Below are 12,961 nucleotides of genomic sequence, written 5' to 3'. Positions count from 1 at the left end.
AGGCTCAGAGTGTTACACAAAACAACCTCATAAAAGCTATATGGAGATTAGGGAGGAAGACTCTTGTAAAGAGTTCCTGGTTTTAGCCACAGGGGACTATCTGCACTGGTTTCGAAGCCCAACCATCCCCTTTTACTATGGAAGTTTTATAATGGAGTAAATTGCTGCCTCAACTGCCCACCTTGTCCATCCATAACTTCTGGTTGATATCCTACTCTTGTATTTACTGAGAGGAACTGTGGGCTGAGTGAGTTTTGGGGACCCTCTCATAGCTGCTTTGGTGGGAAAAAAATAAAGCACATATACCAAAACCTTGGAGAATACCTTTGAAATTTACCTGTCCAAACTGTGCTTTACCTACTGAAAGAAATGCAAAGAAGCTGCTACTGGTGAATTGTTTGTTAAGTACATTCTCTCTTCCCTTCTCAACCAGATACTAAACTTTATGACCAATTTTTTATCCAAATTTTCTGAAATATATTTTGCATAACTTTCTCTAAGGTGGCACAGGCCAATGAAAAGTGATACCAGTGGTGTATTTCCTGGTTACATATTTATGACTATGAAAGTGCAGGTTGCATAATAAAGAAATTAAACACATACATACACTCAAATGCAGTGACACCACATTTATTACTTATTTTGTGCGAAGCATTATACTTAATATTGCACAAGGCTGGCCGCTGTGGCTCACTCCTGTAATCCCAGCACTTTGGGAGGCCAAGGCGGGTGGATCACGAGGTCAAGAGATCGAGACCATCCTGGTCAACATGGTGAAACCCCGTCTCTACTAAAAATACAAAAAAATTAGCTGGGCACGGTGGCGCGTGCCTGTAATCCCAGCTACTCAGGAGGCTGAGGCAGGAGAATTGCCTGAACCCAGGAGGCGGAGGTTGCGGTGAGCCGAGATCGCGTCATTGCACTCCAGCCTGGGTAACAAGAGCGAAACCCCGTCTCTAAAAAAAAAAAAAAAAAAAAAAAAAAAATTGCACAAATATAGATAGACCAACCTCAAGGATTTAAAAATCTTATAAGGAGAGAAATTCCTCTTAGTTGTTTAGCCAAAGAATATTAGCCATTAGTGTATTTGTGGAAAAAAACATGCTGGAATTGTGGTTCCCAGATCTTTAAAAAATACAATTCCTGGGCCAATTTTATGGAGCACCTGAGTTAAAATGTATTCCTAGTACCAAAATCAGGCTAGACTATATTTATCCCAAGGGGTCTTATAAGAATGATAACTTTGTAACTTAATGGACCATGCCAACAATGATTTTTTTTGTAACAGATATAATAACAAATTTCAATACTTACCTTGTAGGCTCAGAGTGTTCCACAGAACAATCTCATAAAAGCGAAATGGAGATTAAGCTTTTGAGGGTTGGACTGGCTGAATAGAAAGGTGTATTTTAGTGTGTCTGGGGGACTGGATTAGCTGCATGGATGTACACTGGTCCCTGTAAGGTCCTCCACCATTCATCTGGGCTTTTACTTAATAGTGGTAGCAGTAGATTTTCTATGGTATTGTTCCCAGTGATGAATACCAGGTTGTAACATCTTTATGGTGCCAGTTGTATAAAACCCATGCACCTTAACAGCCATCTGGGTAGGTAAGAGTTCAAACTCACTTACGAAGTCAGAGCAACTTAGCAAGAGTATTCCTAAATAAAAGGTCATTATCTCATCTCCCTTTTCGGGTGAGCCATGTACCAAGTAACTGCACATTTAGGAGAGATATTGTCTAATGAATGTTGCTGTCTATCACATTTTGAATGCTGAATCTCAACTTCCTTTTCCTTAACTGAAAAATGGAACTACAACCTACCCTTCCTTCCTCAAGGGTTTTTTTTTTTTTTTTTTGCCAATGTATGTGAGAAAGAAGTAAAAACTTCAAATGGACTATAGGTATAGAGGAACAGCCTGTTTTGGGTTTTATATATTTTTTTGGTATGGAAAATAAAAGATATAAAAGCTAATTAATTCCTTCTATTCGTCACATTGGGAATACTTGTCAAGTGCTTAGAAATTCAATCTATTTAATGTTTATTAATTTTTTTGAGGATGTATACACTTGACTTTTCTTTGCAAGTTTTATAATGTTCTTTGTAGTGGATGAAAGAAGGAGGTTAAAGGTGTTATGGGAAGCTGAGCAACAGCTGTTTCTGCTCTTTTCTGTGGAAGCTTCTTCTCTTACTTACTGTTCAGGAACTGCAAGCCTGCAGTCCATTGCCTAACACTTCCTCTGACTCTTTCTTGGATCACTATATTCAGATGAGAGGCCCAGCTCCTGCTAAGTGCAAACACTTTTAATTTGCCAAACTTAAAAGGAAATTTAAAAAATATTCCTGTATGATGTAGGGACCTTGGTCTCTTTGGTTTACTGAGGTATCTCTACAGTGGCTGGCACATGGAAGACACTCATCAATATTTATTGAATGAATGAATGTAGGTGTTGTGATCTAAGAATGAAAAATTAAGAGATTTTATAAAATTGTTTTCTTTTTATCAAAATAAGAATTGATAACAACTGGGAGTATATATTATTATCATCATTATTTTGTAAATGGCTCTTCTTCCCTCTTCCTTGCTTCCCAGGGCTTCTTCATCCTAGTGTTTGGAACCATTCTGGATCCAAAGGTACTGAATATAAATTTTTCTTGTTGCTTTTCCTTTATTATCAGTTCTTGGCCATATAAAGGCTTCTAAAGGCTATTTATTGAAAAGCTTTCACCTCAATCATTTGTACAGATGCATGAAGCCTGCATCACTGCTGTTTACATTGCAAATGATATTGACCAGCTTTCAGGTTCTTATGGAAATAAATGTTTTATGTACATTAGTGGTGATTCTTAAAACAATTGTGGATATTACTATTTTCAATTTTACAGATGAGGAAACTGAGACTCAGAGTGAATAGCTTGCTCAAGATCACTACAGAAACCCACTCTGATTAGTTGAAGCAGAAAAAGAACTTACTAAATCTCACAATACTATCTTCGGGAGGGTCTCTTCGGCTTGGAGTTTTGGAGGCTCTACTCCAAGAATAGTTGCCAATGCACAGCACAGAAATGCTCCACAAGAGATACCATTGCTCTTCCCCACTTTGATGGGCACAGATAGCACAGCTCACCAGGCAGAGTTGCTGCTACTGCTGCCTGGGAGATCACCTCACCCTGCCTGACTGGTACACCAGCACCTGTATTTATACATAGTCATGTCTGATTGGCTGAGCTCAAGTCACATGGTAAGGTCTTACCTGCAAGTTTGGATAGAAGAGTGAGTTCCTATTTCTATCTTGAACAACATTGGAGTCAAGAAAAGGAACTCTTCAAATACAAATGAGTCTAGATAGATGATGAGTGTAGAAAACAAATAAAAACCAAGCAAATGAACAAACCCTCAAACATTTATTCAGGCTTCTAAGTTCACCCTCTTTCCATTGTACCATACTACCTTCTGGAAAAGGCAAAGCAAACAACCCTCTCAGATATAAATACAAATCCCTTCTGTCAATTAAAGTAAATAAATAAATAAAAATGAAAAGGAGCAATGCCAGGTTGGATTTACAAAACAAAACAAAAAACCAAACAAAAAACCCCAAACAAATAAAAGCATAATTCACTCCCTCCTCCAAACACCTCACCTTCACTGCAGAGTTTTTTGTTTGTTTACTTACCTGTTTTTTACTAAGAAGAACACCTGTATTCAGCTGGCAAGACTTAGAGAAAAGAGCATGTTAATTTTTTTTTTTTTGAGACAGGCTTTCACTCTGTTGCCCTGGCTGGAGTGCAGTGGCACCACTACAGCTCACTGCAACCTTAACCTCTTGGACTCAGGAGATCCTCCCAACACAGCCTTCGGAGTAGCTGAAATTACAGACACATGCTCCCACCCCCAGAGAATTTTTATAAGTTTTTATGGAGACAGGGTCTCCCTATGTTGCCCAGATTGTTCTCTAAGTCCTTGAGCTCAAGGGATATACCCACTTTGGCCTCCCAAAGTGCTGGGATTACAGGAATGAGCTACTGTGCTTAGCCTACCGCCTTAATAGTCTATCAGATTAATATTAAAGTTTTGTGAAAAGGTCAGGAGATTGAGACCATCCTGGCCAACATGGTGAAACCCTGTCTCTACTAAAAAATACAAAAAATTAGCTGGGTGTGGTGGCATGGGCCTGTAGTCCCAGCTACTCAGGAGGCTGATGCAGGGGAATCGCTTGAACCCGGGAGACGGAGGTTGCAGTGAGTTGAGATCATGCCACTATACTCCAGCCTGGGTGAATGAATGAGACTCCATTTAAAAAAAAAAGGTTTGTGAAAGAGGAATTTCACTATGGTCCTTTCATTGTCTTATGTGGATACCATATAAATCTAGTAAACATTATTCAGAGGAGAAAAAGTATTTGTCTTGGCATTTTTATGTTCTCAGTTGGGATGCAGAGAGAATAATGCTTTCTCTGCCTTCTGCATTAGTTTATGGCAAAGCACAAATGTAATTTTGAGGGTAAAAACACAAAGCACTTAAACTATTGCCCGGTCATCTGCCACAGGGCTCTGTTTCTATTATTCATAATACCACAGCTAATATCTGTTGCCAGAGTACCAGCAGCAGCATTTTTACTTAGTTTACCAGTGTTAGGTGAGATGTGCAAAGAACTCCAAGCCATGGAACCTTCTATCAAGATCAAAACCTCTTACCTTTACAATTATGATATAAAAGATAAATACTCAAAACTGTCACAGGCCCATACATGATTCATCGACCAAAAGTTGTATAAACCAGTAGTCTTCAAACTTTCAGGATTAGTAAACTACAGTGAGCATAGTCCCCAGATGTGTTCATTATTAACTTAAAAAGTGTTATGTACATTATGAAACCTAAGAGTAAAAAAAGGGTGAGTACAAAGAAATGTTAGTAGAAGTGCCAGTGTATCTTCACAAATCCCAATGGGCCCTTGAGTGCACCGTCCTCCAACCCTGAGGGGTAGTTTGAGGTCTGTGTATAACAAAGAATATGGCATCTGCAGGGAAGGGAGAAGGCACCCTGAGCTAAAGGACTTTGGCATATGTGAATTGTGAACGTAGAAATTTTACAAGGCCTTGGAAGGTGAATAGTAATTTGTATAGCAGAAAGGAAAAGAGAAAAGAAGAGGGGCCTGTATTCAGCAGATAAGACATAGAGAAAAGGACACGATGATCTAGTCAGGGAACATGAATTTCATGGACTATAGTTATATTTAATAGCACTTTTTTTTTTTTTTTTTAGATTGGGTGTTACTCTGTCACCAAGGCTGGAGTGCGGTGGTGAGATCTCAGCTCACTGCAACCTCCACCTCCTGGGTTCAAGCAATTGTCCAGCCTCAGCCTCTTGAGTAGCTGGGATTATAGGTGCCCATCACCATGCCTGGCTAATTTTTGTATTTTTAGTAGAGAGGGGATTTCACTATGTTGACCAGCCTGGTCTTGAACTCCTGACCTCAAGTGATTTACCTGCCTTGACCTCCCAAAGTGATGGGAGCACAGGACAGGAGCCACCATGCCCAGTTGTAGAGTACTTTTTTCCTCTAGAAAAGGTGGTTTGGAATAATCAACAAACTATGAGAAACAACTACTTAAGTGCGCCATAAAAATAATGCCAAAGCTATGTCAAGGAATCCTCAAACTTGTGGCAAACTATTTCTTAGCCATTGGGTTCATATTTAAGGCCCTGAAAATGAGTATCCTGTGCCACTTCCATCTCTCTTGTCTCTCCCCATCTTTCCACCTTTTTCAGGACTACTCCACCAGGTCACTGATCCCTCCATATCCCTCCAATAGAACCTAGCTGCTAACACACAGTACCTGGCCACAATATCTGCCAGGCCCAAGCATATGTATTATCTTCTTACAGTCTTTTAGTTCTTAACTTCTTTTGTTAAATATCCAGATAAGAGAAGCCTTAAAGGGTCGAGTAGCCGCTGCAAAATGGAGCTCCAGAGTATCAGAGGTAAAGTTTTCATATTCATTTTTGTATTTAAAAGTGTAACGAGATAACAGTCTTGGAGTTTCTGCCATGTAGATGTTGCTAACACTCTCTCATCTTAACACTCTGCAATGTGGATTTCCCAGAAGCACTGGGTGCCTCTTGAACAGTTCATTTCAAGACTTTCTGGAGTATGGGGGGCACATCCGAAGAGATGCAAGTAAACTTACATGAATTTAGAGGAGAGTGAGAAGATGGCAGGTGTTGGAGGGTGAACCTCAAACCACATAGTAGGAGAGCAGGTGATGAAAGTAATGAGAGAAGTCTTAGGTTCCCGTGACATCTCACTTGTTCTCTATGACTCCAATCAGTTGGCCCACATCCAACATGTACAAGCTCCAGGGAAACAAATTCTGATCTTACACAGAGAACTGCTCAAGAGGGGCCAGCTGCCATGGTGACTGAAGTGGTTTAAGTGGGCTTGGGGCCTGCTCTGGGTTGCTGTAGAGAAGACTCAGTCATTGGACAGCAGGCTGGACTATAACAAGGCCTCTAACTTATCTTCTATTCCTGTGACTTACAAACAAATTATTTTTATGAAAAGAATGAGAGCCATGAACTGTTTTGAGTGAGGGAAAAACTTGCTCAATTTTTAAAAAAAAATCTTTTAAATGGCAGCAAAAGGAGATTCAGGGTTGGCCCAAGGAATACACCTGCAACAAGTGAAGAGGTGATCTAAAGCCTCCGATGCCAATGTCTGATAGGGTCCACACCCCCCATCATGGACTGGGGCTTCAGGGGATCTGCATGGAGAGGGGCTAATTGATGGGGCTGGGCACCCTGTAGCCCTGAGAGCAGTGTTGCCCCATCCTTGTTCTTGCCTTTCTGTTCCCTCTCGTTGATTTCTTTAGCCTTCCTCTTCTCTTCTTTTTCTTCCCTTTCTTTTCCTATTCCCTTTTTCCTCACTCTTACCCAACCTTTGGTCTTGTTTTAAGTCTTTGGTCTCCATACCTGGGAGTCTGCTGGTTTCTCTGTACTCCTTTCAGCGTGAAAAAAAAAAAAGAGCCAAAGTTTAATGCAAACAGACATTAATAATGTCTAAAGCAATGGTTCTGAACTTGGGATACACATTAGAATCAACTGAGAAGCTTCAAAAAGTGGAGTTGCCTGGGTCACATCCCTGGAGATTCCCATTTGATTGGTCTGGAGTGTGGCTTGGATTTGGGGGTTTTAAAAGCTTCCCAGGTGATTCTAGTGTACAGTCAAGGTTGAGGGTCATTCATCTGAAGCCTTCCTGAAGTATCCTGGCATTGTAAATATTTGTGTCCAACCAGCATTCCCGATGTAAGTACTCTCCTCCTTCACTCTGGTCTGCCATGGTGCTCTCAAGAGAGAGGCCTGACTCTCTCAATCCCTTCCAATTTAGCTTTGCTGCTTTCCTTATGTGTTTTCAGGATTGATCCATTGAGGCTGTCATAGAGAAATTCTGCTCTTCAGTGTTATAAAATCATAGTCATTTCCTCCACTTCTCTTGGGTTTTATGTGATTGATAAATTAAAATAATATCCAGCATTTTATGAGTAGTTGTTGATTGTCTGAGTGTTTTTGATGCTGGCTGTACCTTAGAAACACCTAGGGAGCTTTAAAAATATACCACTTTCCAGGCCCCAACCAAGAAAAATTAAATCAGAAACTCTTGGAGGTAGGGCCTAAGCATTATTTTAAAGTGCCCCAGTGATTCTAATGTGCTGCCTGGGCTAACAATCACCAGCCTAGGTACTAGGTAAATTTATCCTAATTTCATGCAATTCCCCCTTCATTTCTTGCTCACTAATGTTAGACCACTGCCTGCAATGAGTTTTATCAACCCTGCTCAGAGGACAGAAGTAGGTGTTTCATCCATGCTCTTCTCTTCTGCGTTGTAGGCCTCTAATCCCTAGGGAGCAATCTTCTGTAGTCCAGATTCAATGCCCCTCCTCAGGCACCTGCTTGGGTAGTATCAGTCCTGCTCCCCAAACCCAGCATAATAAATTGCTTGTCTGTGTTCATTTCATATCTGATGTGATGAATTGGCTGTGTTTATGTGGTAGTAATTCTACCAGTGAGTTAATGTATTAACTCTTAGGCAACACATTCCTAAAACACAAAGACATCCTTTGGACACAGACGCATTGCAAGGGGATGACATTAATGCTGAGGATTTCAGCAGACCAGCTGAGAAGGAGCTATTTGAGAGCTTGGAGCCATTTTGCTGTCTTTCTCTCCATGCCACTCAATGCCTTCCCCACCATCCACCACCCTCCCAAATTAGGTGCTCCTTCAGTAGGCAGAGCCAGGCCAGGCCAAGGAGGAGGAGGATCTCTCACAGCAGTCTGTTCCCATATTGTCAGTGGTTCTGATATAAAGAAGGAGAGTAGAGAAATAAAGTGAAGGAATAAAAGGAATTGCTGTCAATCACAACTCCCCAGGTGCTTTGAATAATTGTGAAACAGACTAATAATTACATAGTTGGTCATTGGACAAGAGGCTGGACTATAACAGGGCCTCTAACTTATCTTCTATTCCTGTGACTTAGAAACAATTTATTTTTATGAGAAGAATGAGAGCCACGAACTGTTTTGAGTGAGGGAAAAACTGTTGCTCAATTTTTTTTTAAAAAAATTTTAAATGGCAGCAAAAGGAGATTCAGCGTTGGCCCAAGGAATACACCTGCAACAAGTGAAGAGGTGATCTAGAGATCACCTGTGGACCACCAATTGTGTAATTGAAAATAGACTAATAATGATACTTAATAAATGCAATTATACTTTGTCTCCAACAGAATATTTCTTCTGAATTCTCTTGTCATCCCACCAAAGGGCCAAGTTAACAAACCAGGCTGCATCCCTAATCTGGCAGGTGAGTGCAAAGCAAGGGGTTCCCATATATGTCACAGATGTGACATTTCTTGTAAAATTGCAACTTGATTAATTATAATTAGAAATGATTTCTCTTCATTAAAAGGATTCTCCTATACAGTCTATTCTCAGCTAGCTATGGTTGGAAATATGTTCAGACTTCAAATTCTTAGGCTACTGAATTGTTTTTGTCCCTGAATATCAAGCAGGCATGTCTGAAAATGCTTTTAAATTAGACTAGCTAAAAACTAAAAAAGATATCTAAAAGGTGTCTTTTAGATGGGAGTGAGCAGAGGTGCCTGTTCTACTTATCTGCTCCCACTCTTCAATCTTCTCTCTAGTTCTCTATCCCAGGACATCCTATATGATATCAGCAGTATCCCCAAATTTCCCACTGTGGCCCCTTCCTTTTCCCTAGCCTCAAAAGATTAAGGTATTATGATAAATAATATCTGTGAAAGGCCTCAGAGATGATGGAGAAGTTTATTTACATTTGAGATCTCAGAGAAAGAAAAAGATGTATAGAAAAACAGGTAGAGAAAGGAGCCACAGGGGGAAACAGAAATTCAGTCATAAAGACAGAGGGACATGGTGACTCATGACTAGAAGAGAGCCATCTAGATACAAAACATGTGTAGACAACGTCTTCCAATCTGGTGTCTCCACGTCCCTCTGGATCTAGAGAGAGAAGAGAGAGGGAGACAGAGGAACTCACATTGAGATATTCACATTTATAGGGAGACAGAGACAGAGAGATGCAGGGAGAGGGTAAGAAATGCATTGGGACACCCAGAGAAATGCAGGAAAAAAAACCCAAAGAGATTGACTCACAGAGACACATACAGAGTGACAGAGGCAGAACAGAGAAAGATGCACTCAGCGCTATGTAGAGAGGGCCTCCCACCCCTCATCCCAACACATCTAGGCTCCAGCAGCATTTGTGGCTTTCTACAGTAGTCCAGGGCCTTGTATTAAAAAAATGGGTCTTTTCCAAGAAGTGTTACAGTGAAAAGGAGGTGGTCCAGCTTAGAGAAAGACAAGGTGTGTAATTCAGCAGTTTTGGGCAACAGGAAAGACTATTCTCTGGATTCCAAGGTAGCTTAAATGGAGGAGACTCTTCATTGGCCATAAGGGACATACCCAAATGGGCTCATTGTTCAAGAGAGTAAGCTTATAATGCAGGTGTTGTAAAGCCTATGAGTCTTGCTGCTTGTACATTAAAGCTGTGATCTTCTGTTCTTGACAAGGTTGTATATTCCAGGAATGGCAGAACCCAAAGGAGAAATGTGCTCATTCCTGTCTTCTTGCCTCTGAAGAATATGTAGGAAGCTCACACACTATGGTGCTGATGGAGGAGGGCGTGATGTGCAGAAAGGATGAAAGGCTCCTCTGTCTAAGCTGTTCTGGGCTACTAAACATTTCTCGTCCATCAACTGTACATATCTACATATATGTCATGCTGGACAGCCGCAGTGAACAAAAAGACAAAGGAGGCCACAATTGTGGTTTTTGTTGGGGCCTCCATCTCTATGCTGTTGGTTCACATTTGTCTTCAGAAAGCAAGCTCTGGCTTATCTTGGCAAAGATGGCCTGGGATTTCAGCTGGCTGGATTCTCTGTGTGTTGCTGAAGGAGGAACACTCATGAATACTCACAAAGAGTTGGGCTGACTCTAAGTAGGTCATTGCTGATTTTTTTTTTCTCAAAAGGAATCCACTGCCAGTATATTCCACTTTTTCAAATTTAAATTGATTGGTCAACCTGGTTTGGGCTTAGATACAACTTCCTTGGCCATGAACCAAGGGGAAAAGCGTAGAACTTTTGAGACAGAGAGATGCCTGTTTTCGGTTAAGGAGATGGAAGGCTGGAGTCGTGAGTCAACGCTAATCAAGGACTGAGCCAGCGGTAGAAACCCAGGTCTGCTGACTCCCAGCCATGGACTTCCTCTTCAAGACCATGTAGCCACTGAAAGGCCTTCTGCCTACACTGACAACGTAAGCTCAATCCTCACCAACAATATGCTTTTTTGATACATGGATTTGGGGAGAAGAAATATCATGTTTCCAATTCAGAGCTCTAATTTTCTTAATTTGTATGTAAACAAATTCAACATTCAAACTAGGTGTTACCTGATAGAACAGTACTGCAGGTAGAAGCTCTTTGAGGAAAAAAAAAAAGCCTCTTTACAAAACAAGCACACAGATGACTGCAGCGGCATCTAACTAGCGGATAAAGGCAAAGGGGCAATGGGCAGCCTCTAATTATCCCAACAAGAAGTCAGTATTAATGATGTTTCATTACAAAGGAGAAAGTGAGACTTACTTTGTCACTGAGTGCAGTCTCTCCCTTCCTCCTCTTTCTTTCTTTCTTTTTTTCTTTTTCTTTCTTTCTTTCTCTCTCTCTTTCTTTCTTTCACAAATTATCTTCCTATAAGTAGGAAAGTTTGAGAAGACAAAAAGCATCAGTCCGAGGTTTAAAAAAATGCATCAACCTGGAGAAAGTCATTTTTCAAATGGCATTGCTCATCTTGGAACAACAAAAGCATCCTTCACAAAGTCAGAGAGTGGTTTTAATTTACCATTTACCAATATATCTGTACGGTTTCTTCAAGAGATGGGGTGATAGACATAGTTCTGTTTTTTTCTCAATGCAGAGACTTAGGTACAAAGAAATGTCACTTACCCAGATTCCATACATTGAAGTGAAAGTGGGATTTCATGAAGCAAAAATAGTTATAGGATGATAAATCTGGACAAATTATATTAAAGACTAACTCCAATTGCCTATTTCACAGATAACAGCTCTGAGCACTAGGGAGAGAGGGAGGGATCGGCCTAGCATTTGCTTTGTGCTTGAGCAATCACATCTAGTATGGAAGTACTCACTACTCAGGTGTACTCACTTCCTGAGATAGGATGGTGGGAAAGATACTCCACCTTTGCCTCATCATTAACCAAGAAAACTCAAGGTTGCAGAGAGAAAAACTCTGGAATTATTTGTGAATTCCTGGAAGAAGCTGTGCCCTCTGTCTTATAGTTCAAAGCCCACTCTACACCATCTTGAAAAATGTCAAGGAACTGCATGGATTAGGTTGACTCTGGATGGCCCTGGGTGGAGACACATTCAGTTTCCTGCTGACACCTCACCAAGAAAGTGACTTGGTCAGGTGACCCAAGGAGAAATTGGTACTGATAGTGTCAAGGCAGATTTGTAGGTATCAGACTTAATACATAATGATTCTTGGGAAAGCCATTTAAATTCCTTAGACTTTAATTGGATAAATGTAGGTAAAGTACTTAGAATAGTACTTGGCAAATAATAATTGCTCATTCAAATTCAAATGTTGGTTTTTTTTTTAATTAGAGTCCTTGAATACATGAACTCACCCACCCACACAAAAACACAAGCAAACATACAGCCATGACCCTGTGCATAAGTTTGACTGTAGATACCCTCATGGGAACTAGTTCACTGACTTCTGAATAAAAGAGTTAAGCAATTGATTTGTTCTGTTCAACATTAGGGGTATCAGCCAGAAGAATCTGTTGAACTTACCATTGAAAAATCCTTTCATTCAAGGTTACTGTGGTCATAATACACAGTTTCCTGGCCAGGAAAGAGGAGTACTTATCACAGGGCTCTGCTCAGTGCTTGTGTTTCTGAGCTCTCTCTCACTTTCTGCCTTCTTCAAGAAGTCTTCCCTGATTGGTCCAACCAGAAGTGCTGATTCTCCCCACCTGATTTCCTGTAATTTTATAATCTGTGCTCTTCACTTTATTTTTGCATTTACTATTATATTGTTTATTTCCTTTTGGTCTTTTTGTGTGCATATGTATATGTTTTGAGGGATGGGGTTACTCACTTTTGTTACTGTGTTACTCACTTTTGTATGCCCATAGTGCAGAGCATGGTGCCTTGTACATAGAATAAGTTCAGTAAATATGTGCAATAAAAAGTCCTTTGATTACACAACGGCTTGATATTGGCTTTTCTACTTCCCAAATGACCCAGTTCTTAAATACCAACCTAAATGGAACTGACCCATTTCCATGAACAGCACCTCCTTGACCTTCATTGCTGTAAAACCCATAACAAAACTGCCTC

At 40.5% G+C, this 12,961-nt stretch overlaps 1 protein-coding gene across 3 annotated transcripts in view; it reads left to right on the top strand.

The window, feature by feature from the left end:
- Window positions 1–12,865, top strand: part of LOC105709646 (putative adhesion G protein-coupled receptor F2P) — a 45,428-nt gene extending 32,563 nt beyond the window's left edge. For 2 of the 3 annotated variants that reach the window (XM_012441644.3, XM_012441645.3), the window contains exons 7-10: window positions 2,596–2,637; window positions 5,926–5,985; window positions 8,783–8,859; window positions 10,106–12,865. In XM_012441644.3, the coding sequence (XP_012297067.2) occupies window positions 2,596–2,637; window positions 5,926–5,985; window positions 8,783–8,830 (150 nt within the window). In that variant the 3' untranslated portion in view covers window positions 8,831–8,859; window positions 10,106–12,865. The remainder of the gene's footprint in view (window positions 1–2,595; window positions 2,638–5,925; window positions 5,986–8,782; window positions 8,860–10,105) is intronic. The other variant, XM_012441646.3, reaches the window with a different exon arrangement.
- The last annotated feature ends 96 nt before the right edge of the window (window positions 12,866–12,961 follow it).

This window comes from Aotus nancymaae, unplaced genomic scaffold (assembly GCF_030222135.1).
Source record: "Aotus nancymaae isolate 86718 unplaced genomic scaffold, 86718_ANA_hifiasm-v0.15.2.pri h1tg000040l, whole genome shotgun sequence".
NCBI lineage: Eukaryota > Metazoa > Chordata > Mammalia > Primates > Aotidae > Aotus > Aotus nancymaae.
Note: the sequence above shows the minus strand (reverse complement) of the source record. Positions and strands in the feature narration are given on the sequence as shown.